The sequence below is a fragment of the Gossypium arboreum genome, chromosome 11 (genome assembly GCF_025698485.1).
Source record: "Gossypium arboreum isolate Shixiya-1 chromosome 11, ASM2569848v2, whole genome shotgun sequence".
In the NCBI taxonomy this organism is placed as follows: Eukaryota; Viridiplantae; Streptophyta; class Magnoliopsida; order Malvales; family Malvaceae; genus Gossypium; species Gossypium arboreum.
The window spans coordinates 137616634-137640404 of NC_069080.1; the positions used below are offsets into that span (position 1 = coordinate 137616634).

The 23771-nt window shown below is 28.7% G+C and overlaps 2 protein-coding genes across 3 annotated transcripts; one reads left to right on the forward strand and one right to left on the reverse strand.

The window, feature by feature from the left end:
- Positions 1 to 2471: 2471 nt before the first annotated feature.
- On the forward strand, positions 2472 to 4947 carry LOC108470403 (pentatricopeptide repeat-containing protein At3g02490, mitochondrial-like). The gene has a single exon (XM_017771693.2). It carries the CDS (start codon positions 2619 to 2621, stop codon positions 4581 to 4583), a length of 1965 nt encoding a protein of 654 aa, XP_017627182.1. The 5' UTR covers positions 2472 to 2618; the 3' UTR covers positions 4584 to 4947.
- A 1124-nt stretch (positions 4948 to 6071) lies between these two features.
- Positions 6072 to 9774, reverse strand: LOC108470730 (IQ domain-containing protein IQM3-like). Of its 2 annotated transcripts, XM_017772172.2 has the most exons (9): positions 9297 to 9774; positions 9067 to 9181; positions 8809 to 8874; positions 8639 to 8727; positions 7578 to 7665; positions 7299 to 7445; positions 7116 to 7208; positions 6930 to 7031; positions 6072 to 6830 (listed from the first exon to the last, which is right to left on the reverse strand). In XM_017772172.2, exons 1-9 carry the CDS (start codon positions 9506 to 9508, stop codon positions 6282 to 6284), a joined length of 1461 nt encoding a protein of 486 aa, XP_017627661.1. In that variant the 5' UTR covers positions 9509 to 9774; the 3' UTR covers positions 6072 to 6281. The 2 variants fall into 2 exon arrangements, with proteins under 2 accessions (XP_017627661.1, XP_052878094.1); XM_053022134.1 differs by lacking the exon at positions 8809 to 8874 and having other exon boundaries at positions 9297 to 9773.
- Between the last annotated feature and the right edge of the window lie 13997 nt (positions 9775 to 23771).

The following is a 23771-nucleotide window of genomic DNA, read 5'->3' on the forward strand; positions in this document are numbered from 1 at the left end:
AGAGACAAGTTTCTTTGTCCAGCTTGATTATATTATGAGCATCAAAACTTTATATGCTATTCAATGATCAGGTATACAATAATGTCTTCTCATATTGAAGTTAACAACTTGTATTGTTCTCAAGTGCGAAATCAGGAAAAAAATTAAATTGTAATTTTTACGATAGTAAAAATGTAATTTTATCATTTTAATAGTTTATATCTTTATCATTTTAAAAGATTAAATTAAATTTTATATTTTTAAGGAACCCAAAATATAATTTTACCTTTACTAATTTTAAATTTTAGAGTATGCTAGCCCCAGCCGGCCTTAATTGTTCTTAACAAAATGTTCCACCCTTACACGACTTAAAAAGGCTGATTAAATCCCACTAAATTTTTAGAAAAATGTTTATTTTCATATGTTGCAAGAACCTAAGGTACAATAATATTAATGTACGAATCATGAAATAAAATGTGGTGATTATTCATCTATTCTTTTAGTTATGTTATCAGAGGTTCAATCTCCGCTCATGTGAATGGAACATATTTTATGTCTAGTTATTTATCTCTTCAAAAAAAATATTCCGAACGAGTAAATTAGTTACTACTACTGATAATAGATATCTTGGTTTTGAACAAATAATAATAACAATGGACCTGAAACGGTAAGGTCAGTTCAAGTGCAGCGCTACTTTCATTCATATTGTATTGAAGAAAACTCTACTTTACGAAACGTGCATATATCTTATACTCTATTTAAGTATTTAATTAAGATGGTACCATTAATCAATTAGACGTCAATTTAATTGGGAAATACAAAATCTATATAAATCAATGTAAAATATATTAATTTTACCATTTTAATTAAAATTTATTTATTTTAATTATATATATATTTTTATAAATATGCATTTACATAATATTTTTCTAGATATTATAAGCATGTCATAATTTGATGTGTATACACACGTGTTTGTAATATGTATTAAACATAAACTAGTTTCCTTTAGGATCAATAAATTAGAAATCAAACAGTAACTTGAAATCAACCAACTTTGTATATCTAAAATCAAAATGTTTTTTTTCCTTAAAAAGATAAAATGATCTGAACGACTCTAAAAAGCATAGTTGTGAAATTATATGGACGAAATCATTTTAACAAATCCAATAAAACCTTAAAATCGATTGAGCTAATCAGATTCTAAATAATGGCATAATATTAAATTTAACGTTCAACGTTTATATTTTTTTTCAATTTAATCATTATTTTTTAAAGTTAAATTCGGTCTTCAACCTTTAAGAAAAATCAATTATTTTTTTAACAAAAATGCTGACTAAGACATTAATTTTTTAACAGTATTGGCATGACAAACCACATGGCAGTCCACGTTGATTCATACCAGTGGCGAAGCCAAAACAAATTTTTAGGGGGGCCGAATGAAATTTTAATTTTTTATAGTCTATATATTTATAATTTTTTAAGAATTAAATAGAACTTTTACAATTTTAAGGGGGGAAAGTACAATTTTATCTTTAGTAATTTAAAATTTTAAGAAAAATTCAAGGGTCTAAACATAAATTTTCCAATTTAGGGTGGGCCAAGGCCACTGCCAGTCTGCCAACCCCCCTGTATTTGCCACTAATTCATGCTAGCATGTAGAGGTGATCATGGGCCGGGCCGGGCCCAAATAAAATTTTAGGCCCGTCTACTAGGCCGGGCCCGGCCCGCCGAAATATGGGCCTAAAATTTTGCTCAAGCCGACCGAAATAAAATTACTAAGCCGAGCCCGGCCCGGCCCGCCCATATTAATTTTTTTCTTATTTCATTAAATAAAAAATTTAAAAATATAATAAATTAAATATATTTAAAAACATAAAAATAAATATTAAAACAAATAAAAATAATACTAAAACAATTCTTAAAACAATACACAAATTAACAATATAATAAAAATAGTTATATTAAAATTTAAAATAATTAAAAATAAAATAAAAATATATATTAATATATAATTCGGGCGGGCAGGCGGGCCTGGCCAAAAACTCTTACCGAGGCCCGTCCCGTTTTTAAGCGGGCCTCGTTTTTGCCCAAGCCCATTTTCGGACCTATATTTTACCCAAACCTCCCATTTTTAGGGCGGGCCTTGGCCGGGCAGACCGTAACCCATGATCAGCTCTACTAGCATGCTATTATTTGTTTTATATGTCATCTCAACAAATGATTTAAAAATTATAAAATTAAAAATTTTATAAATTTTTAAAATATATATATTGAAAAATCATAAAAATTAAAAAAATAAAGTGCACGTGGATTACTATGCAAATTGTCATGTTTTTAATTCGTATTTTTTTTAAAGAATAACAATTTAACTCGTTTTAAAAGGTTGATAGTCAAATTCTACTGTATTTTAAAGGCTATGGCCAAATTTAGCTTAAAAATATAGTGAGGTTTAAATTGACAAAAAATATAAATATTGGGGACTAAATTTAATATTACTCCATAAATTAAAAAATAACTACCCGGCAGAAACCTAAAACCCTGGTATTCCGCCGTCTTCCTTCGCTATTTGTTCTCAGTTTGCAAAAACCCTAATCTTGGACCTAATAACACAAACAGAAAGAATCCCAAATCAGAAAATGGTGATGAAGGTGAGACATCCATGGAGATTTCTTCTTTTCCGAAATTACCCTCGTCGATCTCCACTCCGTATTTCCGCCGTATCTCAGGTACTCATTCCCTCACCTCCTATTGTCCACTCCTTCAACAACATTGCTTCTCGTTCCCATTTCACAAGCCCCTTCAATCTTATGAAAGGTTTATCCATTTTAAATTACAACAATCAATCTAATAGTTTCTCATCCGAGGCACAAAAAGACCCAGATCATGTTTTGGTAAGTAGTGTCACTGATATTTTTACTAAGTTCAGTGGTAAGGATGATATAAAGAGAGAATTGGAGTTGAATAGTGTTGTTTTTAGCCATGAAATGGTTTTGAAAGTGTTAAAGAATGTTGAGTCTAGCCCTGATGTAGCAATTAGGTTTTTTGATTGGGTTTTGGAGACTAATGGGGAAAAGCTTAGTTCCAAATCGTATAACCGGATGTTAGGTATTTTGGGTATCAATGGGTTGATTGAGGAATTTTGGGGGTTGGTTGATGTTATGAAGAAGAAAGGGTATGGTATCTCTGGTGCCGTTCGTGATAGAGTTGCTTTGAAGTTTGAGAGAGAGGGACTGGAGAGTGATTTGGAGAGATTAAAAGGGGTTTTTGCTTCGGGATCTGTCGATAATTCGATCGAAAAGGTTTGTTCCAGGGTGTGTAAGATTATTAAGAGCGAGTTATGGGGTGATGATGTTGAAAACCGGTTACTCAATCTGAATGTTACGTTTTCAAATGATTTGGTGAAAATGGTATTGGAATATCTTGCTTCTGAGCCAGCAAAATCATTGATATTTTTCCGATGGATTGAGGAACGTGGTTTGGTGAAGCACGACGGACAGAGTTATAATGCTATGGCTAGAACTTTAGGGAGGGAAGATTGCATTGATCGATTTTGGAAAGTTGTTGATGAAATGAGAAGCCTTGGGTATGAAATGGAAATGGAGACTTATACAAAGGTTTTTGAGCACTTTTGTAAGAAGAAAATGATTAAAGAAGCTGTAGACTTGTATGAGTTCGCAATGGCCGGTTCCAATAAGCCTTCTACGAGCTCTTGTACCTTTTTGCTGAAGAAATTAGCGGTGTCTAAACAATTAGACATGCGTCTGTTTTCAAGAGTCGTGAAGACTTTTGTTGAGAATGGGAATGTCTTGACAGATTCCATGGTTGATTCAGTTCTTAAATCTTTGACGAGTGTTGGTAGACTCAGGGAATACAACAAGGTTCTAAAAGTAATCCAGGAGAATGGTTTTATAACCAGTGGTAATTTACAGTCGAAAATTACTTTTAGACTTGCTAGTGCTGGTAAAAAAGACGAAGCTTCTGAGTTTATAGCATCAAATACTGATTTAGATCACAAAGCATGGGCGTCTTTAATCGAAGGATGTTGTGCTGCTGGTGATCTCGAAACAGCATCAACTTATTTTGAAAACATGGTTGAAAAAAATGGGGTTTCCCATGCCAGCTATGCTTTTAACTGGTTGGTATATTCGTATTGCAGTAGGAAAAGAGCAAAGGATGCTTGTAAGCTTTTACACAAGTATGTTAGTGCGAATCAGTTAAAGCCATGGCATGATACTTACAAGGAATTGATAAGGAAGTTATTAGCTCAAGATGGATTTAAAGATGCATTGAGTCTCTTCGATTTGATGAAAAACGATGGTTTTCCTCCCTTTATCGATCCTTTTATCGAGTATGCTTCAAGGAGGTCCGGTAGTAGTGATGATGCTATTGCTTTTCTCAAGTCTATGACTTCACAAAGGTTTCCATCTATGTCGGTTGTTCTTCGTGTTTTTGAAGCTTTTTTCAAAGCTTCGAGGCAAAATGAAGCACAGGATTTGTTATCTAAGTGCCCAAGTTTCGTTCGCAACAATCCCGATGTTTTGAATCTCTTTTGCTCGATGAAATCAGGTAAAGTTGTCGCTGCACCTTCTATGGTTGCTTAGACTTCATTAGCTATAATTTATTGCATTTGTTACAAAAGTTTCGGCACGAAATCATTAAAGTTCTGCTGTCATAATAAAAAAGAAGAAATTTGAGGATTTTGATGATTTTTCCTGTTAGTGCTTTTGAATTATGATGTGTATTTAAGAATTTTAGACTTGATTGGTTTATGTGGTGGATACATGGTGAATTTTGCTTTTCCGACAACATATTTTGTACTTGTTATAAGCTTACCATGTCCGGGTCAAGCTCGGATTGATTATAACATGCTTGCTACGAGAAACTGTAAGATCAATCCAGATATGTGCAGGATATGACCATGATATTATCTTGGGAAGAATATATAGAATCATCATTTTGGTGAAATTTCCTTTTTAGTCCTCATCGTTTCTTATATATTTTTATGTTCCTAAAGATGGTGTCTAAATTGATCATAAGTGTTGTAATGTTAATGCTTCAATGCTGTTATGTTAGTCCATGTGTCACGATGTCTTATCCATGCTAAATTAATATGATCCATGATTCATTCTCCTTGCAAAAAAATGTGTCATCGATTATAAAAATGGAATGACCTCAAAATAGAGTGAAATAAAATTTAAAATATAAAGATTTATGTGTTTTTTATTTAAAATTTGATTAAAATTATTTTCCATTCATGTAAATACATTTGGGATCACAATTAAATATTAAATTTTGAATCTTAAATTTTTGAGACTTTGGACAACACAGTTAATATAGATGTGTTATAATCTTCTCCATGCATAACTGAATACAAAACTCAAATTTTTTTCTATTTTTTAAAGTGTAATTGACTCTCGAACTCAAATTTGTTTGTTTTTTAATTTACAAATATATTTTAAAATCATCTTTTAAAAGGTGATTGATCACACATAACAAAATTCAAAATCGTGATAGCTTAGAAATCGAATTCTTCATTTTTTCTTGAATTTGTACTGAAGTTCAAGGAAAGCGACCATGGCCAACTCTAAGTCAATACTTTTTTTTCCTAAAATATAATATTAGTATAAGATATCTTTTAGTGAAAGTATCATAGAGGTACTTATAGTAGGATAGCAATTTGTCTCTTTTACTTAGAAAAAAGGTAAATTAGTTTCTGTATATTACATCAAATAGTAAATTAATCATTTCTGTTAAAATTTTCATCTATTTGTATGCTAGAAATGGGTTGAAATTTACCTTTTTTTGAGAAGAGGAAGCAAAATGTAATATGACTCTCAATGCATGAGCCTCTATGGTACTTTTACTGAAAAATTTCATGTAATTTGTATTATATTTTGGTCTCTCTACCAAAAAAGGTAAACAAATTAGTCTTTATACAATGATCAAAATGGTTTTATTTCGTTAAAATTATTTCGTCGTAAAATTATGCCACACCATACCTCGGATCGATTCTCAATCCAATTTGTCTAACCGATAGTACTCAAAAAACCTAATACTCGAATCTGAATAATTTGAATTTGAAATCCAAATTTTAAAACCCAAATTGAATAGATATGAATTGACCCGATCAAAAATCAACCCCACCCATCCAATATCCAAATCTACTCCAAATAAAATTTTAGATTGGTTCATCAAAAAGGGCATTCTATTGCTAAAAACATTAAACGATAATGCTAGAAATATTAAAGCAGATTAGTTATATTAGTACCCAAAATATAATAACTAATGGTATATTACAATCAGATCCCCGAAATTCCATCAGCATTTGTGAAATTTGATGTCGGCTGAGACGCAGCTGATGCAAGCCCACCGGGACTCCGGCATGCCGAAGGTGTAGTAGGGGTCCGTGGTGTTCTCGGAGACAAGAACGGTGAAAGGGCGGGAGGAGTCCTCGGAGATAGGTTGACGAACTCTAATGCTTGCTGTCTCAATTCTAAGGGGTAGTCAGCTACGCACCCGATCCTCGGCCCAGCTCCAGTTGACCATTTGCGGGACAGTTGATGTCCTAATTGGTACGATTTAGCTGCCTTCTTGGAGTTGATCCTTTGCAATATGGCTCTTTCAGGCACCTCAGTTCTTGGGCTTTGAAGACCACCCGATAAAGACCTCTTGTAAGTGTTTGTGGTCTTGGTTTGATTGGCTTCGGGTGATTGTGATGACAAATTGTTCTCCGTGTTATCGGTTTCGAGTTCGGATGGCACCAAGCTTAGAGAATGCTCGGCCAGTGTCCCAACACTAGTGGATTTTCCATAATTGTAACTATCGGAATCATCGGTCGCACGGCGTATCTGAACATGAAACGAAACGTCATATAAGAAACAACACCCAACGAAACATGGAAACATCAAAATTCTGGTTCGGGGAAAATAGGTAGGCCGAAAGGTTACCTCAACTTCATTGAGGTTCACTCCATTCTCTTTAAGAAACGATAGAAAACTGGCAAGACTATCATCTGTCGGCCGATAATGTCCGCTATACGCAGAAATGGACTGAAAGATTTTGAAGAACTATCGAGTCATTCAAACGAAAACAATACCGAATCAAAAATCATTATCAACATTACGAATCAATACCTTAAGATCTCCGCGTTCAACCACCAGCCTACCAGCGGCTAACGTCACTCCTCCGGCTAAGAAACTCGAATGATGAAACATTCCTTTCTTCTTCTGCAAGGTACAACAAAAACCCGGGTTTAAGTTTCACGATGTCTTCTACGAAACAAGACAAACAGTTTCCGTTCGTATTTAAATGCTTACCTTGCCGGCATACAATTTCTTCGAGGTGCTCATAACGAATATCCATTTCCCTTCTTTCAATCCTTCGATTGTATCGAGTACGTTTCTGGTTTGTTTATGGATAATCTTTCCTTCAACAACAATGTACTCATAATTTACCCTCTCTTGCTGTTCCCCGTACCCGAAACACGAAACACGAAAAACACATCAGGATTTCGCAACAACTCGAATTAATAGTTTCATACGTCTTATGTTGGAAATTCGAATCTATATCGAATCGAACGTTATCGAGGCACTTACGGGTCCGAGATACTTGATGCATTGTTGTCGAAGCTTCGATCTCGGGCACTCGTTAAGATTAATATCTTTGCCATCACCTAAATCCAACCTGTGAAACAACACAAATCAAAAACTCCATGAGAGCTCGATCGAGATATTTCAAGTTCATAGCTATATTATTCCGACTCTTCATTGTTCCCAAAATACCAATGTCCGATGACCAAATTCTACACATATTTGGACATAAATCTCCATGAACAATTAATTGCTTAAGCAACCTTTTCCTCCCTTTGATGTCATTTCGAGTTCACATCATAAGCTCTTTAGTTCTTAATTGAATGAACAAATTTCATTTTTGGTCCCTACAAATAAATTAATAATGCAGTTTATTCCTTTTTAATTTTAGACCCTCCAAAAATTTATAATTTTATCTCATCCCCTCTTAAGTAAAATTTCCAGCTTCACCTCTGTAGCTCTCCTATTCCATTTTGCACATATTTGGACATAACCCCTTAAGCAAACCAATCCCGAACACATACCCTAAACCAGTCCGGCCTTCTAAAATAGAAAAATTGCACTTTTGATCCTCTAAAATCTATAAAACTATAAATTAATACATGATAAAATTGTAATTTAACTCTAAAAATGATAAAAATTTAATTTAAACCTTTAAAAAACTATAAAGATGCAAGCTAATATAATGGTGAAATTACATTTTAACTCTGATATAAATACATAACTAAACTGCAACCCCAATAAAAATTTTCTAACTTCGCCCTACCCTAATCTGATACTCACACCCAAGTCAGTGGCGAATCTAGGGGAGCTGGCAGGGGCCTCGGCCCTCCTAAAATGTAAAATTGCTATTTAAACTCTTGAGATTTTTTAAAAATTTTAAATTAATAAAGGCAAAATTACACTTTGACTCCCTAAAATTATAAAAATTTAATTTAATCATTTAAAATTATAAACATATAAACTATAAAAAATTAAAATTTTATCCGGTCCCTTTAAAAAATTATTCTGGCTTCCAAGTCCAAATCCGAGTAACATAGGATTCTCACACTGAATTTAAATCTTACCAGTAGAAAAATGGTTGACCAGCATCAGCTTTACACCACTCTTCATAGTAAATATGCAAATTATGCCCGTAACGATGGCGTGGATCAATCTACAGTTCAAGAATAAATAAATAAATTTTCGTTAAAAACAATTTTTTAAATTTTTTTCTGATTTAGTTAATAGAAATTACAGCTTCAATCCAATGTTGAAAAGCCAATTTTTGTGCTTTGGCATCTTCCGACAATCCCTTCCCGATCTGAAAAAAAAAACATTTTTTTTATTTATGCAAAGGAATAATATAAATAAATCAAGAACCGCCGTCAAACCCCAACTTTTAAATTTTAAAAATAATTTTTTTGAAAAAGTAAACTATTAATCATAAGTGACTAAAACGCAGACTTAGTAATAATTTAATGGTTTTGGTGCAATTTATCCAAAAAAAATTTACCTTAGAAGCATTTAAAAAAACACGATTCCACCTTGAAGCAGCAGTTTCAGGTTTTAAATTATCAAAAAACAAAATTGTGCTGTGCTTAAGCCTTGCATAATCTAAAGCCTGCCACCTGAAAATTTAATAATAATAATTAGTACCCAATAAATATATATTTTTAAATAATATGGTTTTTTTATTATTTTAAAAAAAAGACAATGTGAAAGACAAAGATTCTGTGAATTTACCAGAGTTCAGCTACAAAAGCAGAATCTGCTAACCTACGCCGTGTCCGGTAACTCCTATACACTTTCTGAACCTTAACAGCCGCCGCGTTCGAGTGGCGAAAAACCCCATCGTGACCACCATCGTGCGCGTGATTCTCCCCTGAATAATCTCGACCGTCGATCAACGACAACATTTCAAATCCACCAACATTATTCTCCGAGGAAGAAGACATGTTGTAAAACGGATCGAAATTCGAAACAGCTGTTTGGGTTTCGATTATTTCCTTTGTTTTTGCTGGTTTTGAAATCTACTTCACTTAGAAAAAAAGAAATGGTTTTAAAGCCAAATAAAGCCTTAGATTTTCAGCAAAATGAAAAAAGAAAAATTTTAAAAAAGGAAAAAAAGCCTCTGATCTTTTGGGATGAAAGAAGGAAATGAGCAAATAATATATGTGTGTGTGTGTGTATATATATAAGGTGAAGATTTAGAGAAATACCAGGGAAACACACCTGTCAATTTTTCGTATCCAACCAGGTTTTTTCTTTTCAGTGAAGTGCGTGGTTCACGCGCTATGGTTGAAAGTGGGTTTCTTTTGTAACTCGCTTAGAGTAGTTAGAGACACCGACCAGAAAAAAGGGGTTAATATATTATTTGGTATCTGATTTTGTCTTCAATGTTCACTTTAGTACCTAAGTTTTATTTTAATTGGATACTAGAGGTTTTTTCTACCTGAATTTGATTTTAATGTTTAAATTTGTTACTTGAGCTTTTTTTTTCCTAATTAAATACTTATATTGTTTTAATAGAGTATACGTGTAAGATATTCATTGTGTCGTTTGGTCTAGATACCAATTTGAAAATTAAAGTCGAACTCAAATATCAAATTGAATATTGAAATAATTTTATACTCCGAGTTCAAAACCTTTTTAATGTGATAATTATATTTTGGTCCGATGTGATTTAAACGTTTGACAAATTTTATACATTTTGATACATAAAAAATTATTAATTTTTATTATTTAATTTAGATTTTAGGGTTAATTTGAAATTATTAATATTATTATGTTTGAATTTTATATTTTTAATAAAATAATTTTAGTATTAATTGTGAATTTATTTAATAATATAATTTGTTGATTAAATACATTATAATATATGTGAATTTTTCAAAAAAATTTGGGATTCATCTAAGTTAATTATTAATTATGAAGCTTCTTAAAATCAATCCAAAGCTTCCAATTAAACATTAAAATATTAAATTAAAGTATCAAAATATATAATTTTACTAAAAATATTACATTAAAATTTGTGAATCTCGGAAGAAAAAACTAAATTCACTGTTTTATATTTTAAACAAAATTTAGGGTTTAGATTTGGACTTTTATAAAATATTTTTTATATTTCTTTGAAATATAGTTTTAATATTTAGTGACGTCGTCACTTACGGTATTAACGTTAATGTGATCTCACTATCTTTCAAATATTAATAAAAAATGTTTAAAAAATTCTTAGATTTATTCATTAATGAAATTATTTTATATTTATCAATTAAGTCTTAATTGATTGACGCGGTATTGTTGTTAATGCATGAGGACGTGAGTTCAAGTGTGTAAAACGCATTATCCTCTTATCTATGGGTTAAAGAGAGGCTATGAATAGTTTGCATTGTGTCAAAAATAATGAGATATAATCGAACCAATAATAAAATTGTTAAAAAATATTTTTTTATTTTTATATTTTATATTTATTAGAAAATCAAATAACATAGACATGTCTTGGGTTAAACTAATAAAATATTATAATATTATAATAATAATAAAACTTATTGATGTTAGAATCTATTTTAAAGTTAATTTTATTTTTATTTAAAAATAAAAATAAACATTTTATAAATATTTTCTTTAATTAAATATTTTATATAAATTTTAAAATTAAATACAAAATTGTAATTTTCAATGATAATACTAATAGATTTATGTATTATGTTTCATTTATATTTTATATTATATATATATATCATATATTTATGGTATTTTAATTATTTTTACCATTGAATTTTTCTTAAAAAATGAAAATATGTGCATCACGTGGTTAAAATTATTTTTATATTATTTTGTTTTGGATCTCGCAATAAAGTTGAAACTTGAAAGTAAATGGGAAAATATCGAAGTTTTCAATACTTTTCGGAATTTTAATTTTCAACGAAAGAGGAAGACTGGAAAAGTGTGAAGAATATGCTAAAAAAAGGGGGAAATTTGTTAAAATAGGCTCCAAATCTTTATATTTTTGGTATAGTTGAAATTTAGTCTTATTTTTATATTTAGGAATTTAGTTTATTTATTTTCGAGATTTTAAAATTTAAACCCAATTATTAATATCGTCAAAATTCTTTTATTAAATTTATTAACGTGACATTTTAAAATGAAAGAATACTCACTTTGTAGTTAGGGTAAATCAAATAAATTAAAGGCGGGACTAAATTATAAATTTTTAGAGATCAAAATATAATTTCATTGTATATTATTTTATTATTTCATCGTTTTTGAAGTGATTAAATAGTTTTTTTTTTAGATTTTGGGGAACAAGATGCAATTTTACAATATGTTAGTTTATAATTTAATCATTTATAGGGGTTGAATCATAATTTTTCCATGTTTGTCCTCTTAAATTTGCCCTTGTAAAAAAAACAACATTGTAATTAACTTGAATTTAATAACATAATTTTAATGATGATAATAATTAAATTTAAATTTTAATTTTGAAAAATAATGGCCTAAATTCTAAATCTACAAAGAATAGAAAAACTTTGAGCATATTTTAACATAAAAATTTATATAATATAAAAAAAACATTTTAAAATAGGGTAAACTGTAAAAATAGTCACTTTTATTTGCCTCAGATTACATTTTAGTCACTTATGTTTGAAAAGTTACGTTTTAGTCACTTACGTTATCGTTTTGTTACGAAATAGTTGCTTTACTGTCAAACTCTATTACCTCCTTAACGGCAGTCCTACATGGCAGTCCAAATGAATTTTAAAAGCCAACTTGGATGTCTATTTACTGGGATGAAAATAGGTTTTTAATTAAATAAATTTAATTTAAACTGCCACGTAGGACATCCAAATTGACATTTAAAATACATTTGGACTACCACGTAGGATCGCCGTTAGGGAGGTAACGGAGCTTAATGGTAGAATGACCACTTCCTAACAAAACAATAACGTAAGTGATAAAAACGTAATATCTCAAATATAAATAACTAAAATATAATATAAGGCAAATAAAAATAACTATTTTTATAATTTTTACAATATTGATTCCGTCGGCAGAGAAAACCTTCGAGATTTTGTTTCACTTTATTTCTTCAAAGCTTTTTTAATTTAATCTGAAGAGAATAAATGAATCTTAATGGAATACCGAAAGTGTTTCAATTTAAATTCTTTTTAGATTCATGGGATTAATATTTTTTAAAATATTTACAAATAAACTATAATCGCAAATAATAAATATTAGAGGAATTATTATAATTTTAAATTTAATGTAATCATGAATAATTTATACCAAATATAACTAAAATTAATTTAAAATCAATAAGAGTGAAAAGCGTAATAAATTTAAATACGATTTACACATTGTCAGATTTAAATTTAAAATAAATCTAGAAGAAAACTTACAAATAATATTTACAAATAACAGAGCTCGACCAAACATGGAAATTCTTATAATAGATTTTATTAGGTTTCTCGTCCTGTGTAAATATTATGTGTAGTTTTCATGGTTTGAGCCAAAGTTCGGTTTTAGAAAAATTTTAGACATAACTCCATCTCACTTTGGTTAGTCCAAAAAGCTCATTTCATTGTTTAAAATGTGATTAAACAATTAAATTAAATCATAAAATATATAAATATTAATATTTTTTTTTGTTTATAAATAGTAAAACGGGTTGAGTCAGGTCAGGATTGAAAGACATAAACCTAAGCCTGGTCTAAAAAAAATCGGGTTTAACAGGTTACTCAACCCGTACACATCTCTAATTCCCTCTCTTTAAATCTATTTAATTGGTTTAAGCTTTACTATATATGATTCTATTCAAATTATATTATTATTATTATTTTCAAGCCGATGTAGGTAAAAGTATCGTAGAGGCCCTTAAACTAACACGAGTTAAACTTAGATCACATTTAAAGTTCTAATTGAACAAAATTCAAGTGCAAAATAATAGTAAATGCAAAATTCCAAGCAAATCATCAATACAATTTATATTAATAATATTTATGTATTTTAAATTTATAATATGATTTTGATGACATGATTTTAATGTTTTTAAATGATTATTGATAGTAAGTCAAAAAATTGAATTCAAAGGTACCAAATATTGACATTGTGAGAATTTTTCTTAAGGGGAAATTTTAAGGGTTTTTTTAAATAATACCCATAAATAAGAAAATAATACACTTCAATAAACTCAAATTCTCGATCAACAGAAATTGTAAGGTCTTAAATGGCTTTCTACATGGCAAGTAGGCCAACATAAATATCTGGAAATTTTGGAAATTAATTTACATCTATGCCCTTTTTTGGCACAAAATAAATAACAATTAATTACTAAAAATATAAATTAAAAATAATTGATCCCAACAACAACAAATATTATTCAATTTTTACATTTTTCTCTATAATATTTAAATTTATTTTTTATATTTTACATGAAATTTTCAAATATTCGATAATCATATTGAATCTTAGTTAAATTTAAAGTCAAAGTCAAGCTAGATCAAATTGAGCTTCAAACCCGATATCTTAGGCATCAAATTCCTTATCATGGTTTTTTAGAATGTGAACGTATTTTGCACGAAATGCTTAAACTAAAGGCTTAAATGCAAAATTAGTCCTTAAACCACAACGCTTCCCTACATAGATACCTAAAGGTTTTTAGTTGAAAGCTGTATATCAGCCAATAAAAGTGAGACACATGGCATATTTTTATAGGATACCATACACTTTTGGGATAAAATTAGACAAAATTAACAGTTTAGGTTCAACTTTTTGAACAAAAGAAACTTAGGTACCTAAATGAAAAAATAGTATAATTTGAGGGATCAAATTTTAAATTAATCCTAAATTAAACAATCGTGAAGGATGAGATAATAAATCTATTTAGTCAAATTAATTCCATATTTAGTTATTGTTGGTATTATCATGTGCACTTTATTTTTTTGTAATCACGACAAATAAAATTATATTATTAATTTTTAAAATACAAAGAACTATTTATATAAACGAAATTGTTTTTTTTTAAATTTAAATTTGTGGCCCCTGTGTAGTCAGAGTGCTTTTAATTGCTTTAATTGTGACTTACCAAGTCAACACCATACAAAGACGCACTTAGAAACGGACGAGCCGACCATGAGTGTGAAAAGAAGGACTAAAATGAAATGATAATTACTATATAATATGAAATTTGTTGAGAGAACATCGGTGATCGGACCTGTTTCGCGAGAAGTCTGTTAAGTGTCGAATATAAGAGAGCCGGTTGACCCCTTAATAAGTTTGGTATTGGAATTAAGGCGTTCGTGTTCGATTTTATTTTGGATTTTATTTTTTGATTTTATTGAGAGTTAAACCAGTTTCATAGAGTGATTTTGTCAAGAGCTCAAGATAGTCATAGATTTATAGAGTGAGATAAACTTCCTCATAGGCAAAGTTAAGAATTTTGTTTAGGAGAAGAAGATAAAAATTGTAAAATTTTGAAAAAGTTAAAACTAAAAAATATATTTAAAAGGTTTAAAATTTTTGTTTAACGACAAAAATACAAATTTTTCCATTTAATAAAAGGTTAAAAAACCTTAAATTTAATCTTGGAATGGCCTAAAAGGAATACTCCCATTTAGCCAAGTAAGTCCAAGGCTTGGCTTACCCCTTTTGGCTGCCCATAGCTTTCACTTACTAAGGAAATATCAAGTTGTCAATAGATGAAGATATTTTTGATATCTAAACTCACTACTAGTTTAGACTCTCAATAAAATTCAAAAATAAAATCGAGTATAAACTTTTTAGGTTTAATAACAAATTTGTTGAGTGATCTATTGATTTTCTAAAAGATGACACTTCTCTAAATCCTTCTAGAAAAAATCGAATCTCCTTCTATAGAAATTATTATAATATAACTTAAATAATAATTTGAAAAATATATAAAAATATAAAATAAATACCAACAAATGAAAGTACGGGAGGTGCTTTGTAGGTCAATTTCGTATTTACTTTGAACTTTCCTTACCTCTTTTGCGCGTCTCTTTCACGCGCGAATATCGCAACTGACAAGTGTTGTGTTTCTAAAGTGTCAGCAAAGCTGGACTTAGGTTGGAAAGACTAAGAAGTTTTATTTTAATTATGGGTTAATATATTATTTAGTATTTAAGTTTGACTTCAATATTCAATTTGGTACCTACATCAATTGGTATCATGTGGTCCAGGGAATGTTTGATATGTATGCTCTTATAAAAAATATAGGTACTTAATTGAGATAAAAAAAAAACTCAAATACCAAAGTGAAAATTAATGCCAAAATTAGGTATTAAATTGAGTGGCATCTATTTAAAGATCCTATTAAAATGAAATCCAATGAGATTTTTTTAAATCAACGATTTAAAAAATTGGAGAAACATGAGTTGACCTTTCGACTAATTTGACCGGTTTCAACACTAAAGAAGGGAAGAAATTGATTTCTAAAGAAAAGCAACGTTTTCGATAATCAATTTAACAGATTTCAGGTTACTAGTACAAATTCCTAGTTTTGACGTGACTTGAACAATCGGCTATAGTCTCCTGATTTTTATTTTTTAACCACAATCGTTAATTTAAAAAGAATCCCACTATAATAAGATCTCATCTTAAATATTACATTAATTTAGGACAAAAAATTCAAGTATCAAGTTGAATATTAAGATCAAATTCAAGTACTAAATATTATATTAATCCTTAATTAATTATAATTATGAAAGACTATAACTATTCAAAGTCCAAGTCCACTTTTGAGTTAGTAAAACTTTAACCGCCAACTTTCGAGATGATATTTTTAGTAAAAAATCACATAATTACGAATCTCAAATATTGACTCTAAAATAGATACGTATCCAAAGTTAATGTATTAAAATTTATTTAAATATATGTAAAATATTTAAATTATGACATAAATATACGATTTTTATTAAATTTATTTTTTCATTTTTTTCATACCACGTAATGTGGTTTAGCTATTAATTAACCCCGTTGGAGCTTCTTATTACAAATGTGCCATCAACCAGTGGACTTAAATTAAAAAATTATTTTAAGAAATCCAACTAAAATTATTGTCATTTTCTTATCTCAACAACTTCGAATAAATAAATAATTTGGATTAGCTATTTATTTAGATTTTAATTTCTTGATGTTAACATGTGCAATCTTAAAAGGAAATTTGATGTTGTTATCACTTATAGTGTTAGTTTACACTGATTGGTTAGTTGGATCGAAAATTAATTACGAACATAAAATTTGAATTGATTTTTAAATAAACCATTCAATATCGATTAAAATTAAAATCAATAGTTGAATTAATTTTATTTTTAATATATATTTTAATTTTATGTTTAATGATTTATTTAATTATTATCTAACCAATCAAATTGAAAATGATAATCTAATCAGTCCAAACTCCAATCATCAATGATTATTAAAATATTAAATTAATAAAATTAATTACTGTTGAATCGAGAATTGATTGGATAACCGACATAAGTGAAACTAGAGGATGGTAGCCAAGGGCCTTGGCTCCTGTTAAATGGAAAAAATTATCTTTTAGTGTACTAATTTAGTTAGATCTGTTCGGGGTTGTCCGGCCCGAAAGTCCTCCTGAAATGTGAGAGGGTTTAGACAAAAAAAGAAGGCCCGTTTTAAAAATAAGTCGGGCCTTTGGTAAGACGTTTTGCTCGGGCCCAGTCCAAATTCACTAAATGACAAAAAAGAATTAAAAAGTTATAAGTCAACTTAACCAACTCACCTATTGATTTTTTGTCTTAATTTCTTACTTTTTATCGGTTCTGAATAAGTCGCTCAGAGATTGATCCAATCTATTTGTACGAATTGATATATCTATCGATTTCTGATTCAATCAATTTAATAGATCAATTCAATACAGTTTCAACTATATTCACCTACACTTAAATTAATTATTACTAATTATTTTTACGATTAAGTAAAAAAAAGAATTAAGATAGAACTAATTAAAAACTATTTTTTAATATTTTTGGGATATCTTTAATTTATTTATTTTCTCAATCTAATTATTGTACCAAAAATTGTTTTGGTTTAAGGTTGGCCATATTTTGTAAAAGGAAAAGAATATTCATTATATCTCAATCATAGTGTTATTATTAATAGAATTTATATTTGATGCACTTGGGTGATCTTTTTTAAATAAAAATAAGTGGATTTATTTTTTTAAAGGTTAAATTATGATATTAGCCCTTGTAATCTTCATAAATTAAGAAGTTAATTTTTCTACTTTTAAATTTTAAAATTTAAGTCTAATTCTTAACACTCTTAATTTTTTTAATAAAATTACTGGTGTGACATTTTGAAATAATAATAAAAAACTTACTCGATAGTCATGTAACTAAAATTATGGTGTTACAATGAACCTAAAGTTAACGAAAGAATTTCAACGATGTCAACAATTGGACTTACATATTTTAATTTGAAAAATAAAGGAAGCCGATTGAGTCTTAACTTGATTGGTATGAGCACTACTGCCAATACAGGAGGACGCTAGTTAGAGTGCGTTGAAGCACATTATCTTTGTAGGAGTAATTCTAAACATTGAGTCAAAAAAAAATTTATTGAAATGAAAGTAAGAGACTTAGCATGTGAGGGTTTATTGAAATTATTGCATTGACGAAGTCAACCTCAAATGAATAAGTTCCATTGACCAACACATTAATCTTATCTTCATAGCTTAGTTTAATAATAATTATCCAATAAACTTTAATTTCCTATATCTACTTTGATATTTAGTACTTATTAAAAATAATTAAGTCACGTGATTAGTTTATAAAAATTCAAGTAAAATTGTATTATAATTAGTATTTATTATTCAACACTTTCCATGCTCCTTCGCTCCCTTTAATTAAAAAGAAAATTAAGATTCTTAAAATCAAGGGTGAGTTGGTTTTGATTTTCTTTGATTTTTCATATTAATTTTTGTTATGAATTATTTATTTATTTATTTTGATAAAATTACTTTTGTTTTATGAATTTTGGACATTATTTAATAAAGTTTCAATATTTTTCATAATTATTTATTAAAATAATCAATATTTTTTATATAAAATTTTCATCATTTTAAATATGAAATATTCATAAAAAATTAAAATTAACAATTATAAAATAAATAAAACAAAATTTAATTCAATTTGGGTTTAATCATTAACACTTATTTTATAATTCATTCACAAACATCGATTATTATCTACTTTCGATTTTTCTTACTTAACACTCCTTAATAACATGTTTATATTTATAATTACGTTTTCTTTTTTATCATTTTCATTTTTATCGATTCCAACCAAACATTGTGTAAAGTTAAGCTGTCCTTTTGGCTTTATTGACAACAACTTTTTTCATAATTTTTTAAAGTATAAATTACAATTTTGAGGAAGGATAGTTAGGGTTTTTTAACGCAATATTATAAATTTTAAATTTTTTGGGAAAAAAATTCTACAAGAGTAAAAGACAAAGTATCTATATAATTAATTAATGGTTGATATTTCAACAAGTTGTACAATATTTTGCCTACCTAAGCTAAGGTAAGCTTCCTGCATTTTAATTTTGTCTTTTTTTCTTTTAAATATAATATTTAATTGTATTTTATTATTTTCGAGAGAGTATATTTTATTTATCATAACTTTTTTTAATTAATTGGTCCCCGACTTAATGCAATAATAAAACCCTCGAGCTTAAATTACTGCATCGTGTTGCTCGTGGTGCATGGCTGCTTTTTTTTTTTTCTTTCAATGGCTATAGAAACTACAACATACATACATACATACATTTTATAATCTTTATCTCGTTTCTCTAGACAAAATTTCTGGATATGTCCCTATATTATTTGTATCATCATTTTATATATATTTATATATATATCATTGATAAGAAAAATGTTATCGTAGGAAAAATTGTATGTATGTATGTATGTATGTAATTCCAATGTTGTGTAGTAATTGGATAGGGATAATTATAAAGCCAATTGTGCTATTTCAACATGTATAGCATACACAAGTACCACATGTATGTATATGAAAAATTAGTCATCTAGTTATTTTATCCATTGCATGAAGATTCTACACATTTAATAAATATAAATAACAAAATAAATGGCGCCATACAATTTGTATAATATGTTTAAATATATTGTATTTATTCATATCTAATACTCTATGAGGCTTAAATTTAAAGAAACAAACATAATTTTAGACTTAAATAAATACAAACAATTTAGATTAATGTGCAAGCTAGTCAAGATAATAAAAACTCACTAAAAGTTAGTGGTTTATACACATAATGATCAGGTCTCGACTTTTTATTAAAGAGATCAAATGCTATTTCACAAATCACCCTCTCCCTCTCCTATATTATTGAAACTTCTACAAGTTTCTTTTTTAGCTCAAGCAATTAGCACAAAATGGATAACGAATCTAGTAGTTATGAATTTGTGAACAAAAGTTTACGCGCAAAATTGTTAAATCTAAGACACCAGTTTAAGCAACCCCGAGCAATAGCAAAAAGTCTGTTAAATTGGTAAAAGTATTATGAAGGTCTTTGTGCTAGGAATTGAATTACATTTTGTCTTCTTTACTAAAAAAATGACAAATTAGCCATTGAATCAGTTCTTTTATTAAAAATTTCATCAGTTTCTACTGTTAAAAATTGGTATTTTAACGTCAAAATGTGGTGTACGTAGCATGCCACGTGTAAACTATCTAATCATTCTATCAACCATATTAGTTTTTAATAGTAGAAATTGATGAATTTGTAATAAAAATGACTAATTTGCTCCTTAATTAATCTAACGTATAAACACTAATTTACTTATTTTTTTAGTAAAAGAGACAAAATACAATTTAAATCCTAAAAATGAGCCTCTATAATATTTTTACCATATAAAACCTCATGCACACAACTAATAAAGTATGTGATACCTTTTATTCCAAACCGTCACTTTATACTTCCTATTGTTTATAACCACACCAAATTAAGCATTGAAAGGTACACCGAGATAAAACTTCGATGCCTTTCAATTTTTTTTTTAAATTATCACATTGCCTCAAAACAACCTTCCAAAATTCACATTAAAAATATATTTTTAAGATTTTGAGGTAAAAATTTAATAATTTATGTCATCTCTATAATATTTCAGTTTAAAAAAAACAGTATGAATAAACAAACCATTAGGTTTATAAAAAAAAGGCTCCTGTAAATTATAATAATCATATGAAATAATAATAGGATATAAAAAAAGAAAAAACATGTATATGAAATATTGGTGGTCATCTTTTTTCATTTTTAGGGCACACTATTATATATGAAAGGCGCAATAGCTATAAATATAAGTAATAAATGAATGTTTTAAAGTTTATTTAATATCAAATAAATTGTTTGGTGCAATGGTATCATTTGGAAGAGTATAGTCCATAAGAGTATTTTGTCATCATTCATCAACAAGAGTTGGCATAATTAGTCATAAATTAAAATGCCTTTTAGGGCACAGTGGAACCATATGCAAGTGTCCCACTTTTTTTTTTTATCACAAAATGAAAATCAATTGCTTGAAATAAATAAACAAAAGCTAGACTCTGTCAGCTCTCTTCATTAATAAACTTTAATGCCTTTCTCAATCAGTCAATCATTTATGATATATGAAAACCTACCACTAACAACCAACCATCTCCTTTATAGCCATGTCAATTTAATATGAAATGATAAGATTTTGAGGAGTGAATTGAATTATTAATGTATATGAAAGATCAAAACTATAATTTTCTTATAAGAGCTAGAATAGCAATTTTCTCCATTTACTAAGTGGTGCCCCTTTATCCCCTGGCCACTAAGGTTTAGAAGAAAATCGAGAAAATTAAAAATCTATTGGAATTGTAGTATTCAACTCAATTTTGATTTAATTTTATTGAATTCGATTAAAGTATTGTTTAAATTTATTCAGATGGATAAAATTGTAGGTTCACAAGACAATAAAACCCATTATTATATAATTTGAACCGAACTAGATTTTATTTTTATTTTATTTAATCATTTTTTCAATTTGTATATAAAATATAAAACAAATTAATAACTTTAAAAGAACCTATAAAAATATTTTTTTAAATTAAGAACCAATGAATCTAATCAATCCAAACAGATGAAATCCAAGATAACCATAATTTTTTTTGCTTATCCATTAATGGTTCTTAATATGATCTTTGAAATATATAAAATATTATGCCTAAATTAAGCCTAGCCTTGAAATATTATTGCTCTTTAGACGGTCCATTTTGTTGAGTAAATCTGTAACAAGATTGGGCCTTCAATAAGGTATAATTGGATTTGAGCTCCATCCAATTAATAATAAATAAAACGCATATTTTAGGTTGTCTCGGGCTCAGACAATATGGAAACCATTAGGCTGCTCATCATGGTCCTAGTTAGAGATGACAATGAGGTTGGGTTGCTCGACCCAAACAGGTCGAGAAAAGAAAAATTCTCAATTTCTATCTAACCTATCCCGAAATATAAAATAATTTTTATATTACATTAATTTTATAAAATTAAATAAAATACATGTTATAAAATCTCATAAAAATTAAAAATATGGAATTAATATATATATGCTAATATGTTATCAACTCCTAATTAAGATATATACAATTAAGAATCTGGTCATAAATTAAAAAAGAAATATGTTCTTTTTTAGTATAAAACAATAAATAAAAAGTAAAGTAAAACAAAAATAGTATTATTATTGTCAGATATGTTAAAATTAAATTTTAGATATGAACCATCATATACGCTAAGAAGAGTCAAAACTTATATCATTCGAGTTCAGATGTAAGTGTTTGAATATATGTCAAACATGAGTATTTCGAACAAAATAAAGATTCATACAAGCACAATTGACTATTAAAATAAAACAATTGTACAGGGTGAGAATGAGAATAGGCTATTTATAACTAAGGCACTAACCATCTCAATGAATTCATCTTTACACCAATTAGATTTGCCACTCATCAACTCGGGTGGCCGAAGCAGATGATGCCGAGAGCAAAAAGGATAGGCTAGCAGCAGCAGTATGAACCAAGGAGCAAGCAATTCTCTTTTGTGTTTTGCTTACATGCATTTGTATGTGTTTCACTTGGACATTTTGTGATTCAAACAGGCCATATTTATATATATATATATACACACATGGTTAAATTCTGCTATTAGTCCCTGTGATTTGCAAAAGTTAAGGATTTAATTCCTATACTTTAATTTGATCATTTTTAGTCCTTATACTTTTCAAATTCTTAAATTTCAGTCCTCATCGAACAAGAACTATTAAACTCCTTAAGTTCTGCTATTTCCAAAATTTAATGTCACATCAGCTTGTTATTTTCACATACTACTCACTAAAATTTAGTTAATGGGTTAACGACTATCATTTACGTCAAGACTGAAATTTCAAAATTTAAACAATATAAGGACTTGAAATGATCCAATTGAAAAATACGGACTAAGTATATAATTGTATGCATAGTACAAGACTAGTAATTGAATTTAACCAAACAAATTTAAATGCTATTTTTTGGGTCAAGACTAAAATTTCATTAAATTTAAGTACAGGGATTAAATCCACAACTTTCACAAAGTACAAAAATTAATAGCAGAATTTAACCTATATATATTGTAAACACTTGAATCCATGCATATTGCTCAATTTCACAAGCATATTGGATGCGAAGGCATGTGAAATGAACTCAACCTATCACAAAAAATGGGAAATCTAATTAACATAGTTGCTTATGGTGACAAACTGATACTCTCATAGTTGCTTATGGTGACAAACTGATACTCGACAACATGGCAATAGGCAAATCTAGGGGAGAATGCAGGGGCCGTGATCACAAAAAAATGGGAAATCTAATTAACGAGGCCATGCCTGAAGATAGTGATTTACTGATATAGATAGAACAATGCAAACAAAGACGAAAATGGAGTTCCAATTGTATTGTGATCACAAAAGTAGAGTTCTAGGAATTAACTTGTATACCACTTAACACATGTCTCCAGAAAAACAAAAATGCCAGGGGTGAATAACGACTAAGAATGGAACTAAAGTGGCTAATAACTTGCCTGATCCATGGAGGACTGATGACATGTTTTTTTGTGATGAGATGGTAAGCTAGAGTATAGGCTTGAAACCCCACA

What these genes read in the sequence shown, in the direction of transcription:
- LOC108470730 (XM_017772172.2), bottom strand. Translation starts at nt 9,508, where the DNA reads ATGTCTTCTTCCTCGGAGAATAATGTTGGTGGATTTGAAATGTTGTCG. An exon ending in GCTTTTGTAGCTGAACTCTG is followed by an intron (nt 9,182 to 9,296) that starts GTAAATTCACAG and finishes TTAAATTTTCAG; the next exon opens with GTGGCAGGCTTTAGATTATG. An exon ending in TTGAACGCGGAGATCTTAAG is followed by an intron (nt 7,032 to 7,115) that starts GTATTGATTCGT and finishes AAAATCTTTCAG; the next exon opens with TCCATTTCTGCGTATAGCGG.
- LOC108470403 (XM_017771693.2), top strand. Translation starts at nt 2,619, where the DNA reads ATGGTGATGAAGGTGAGACATCCATGGAGATTTCTTCTTTTCCGAAAT.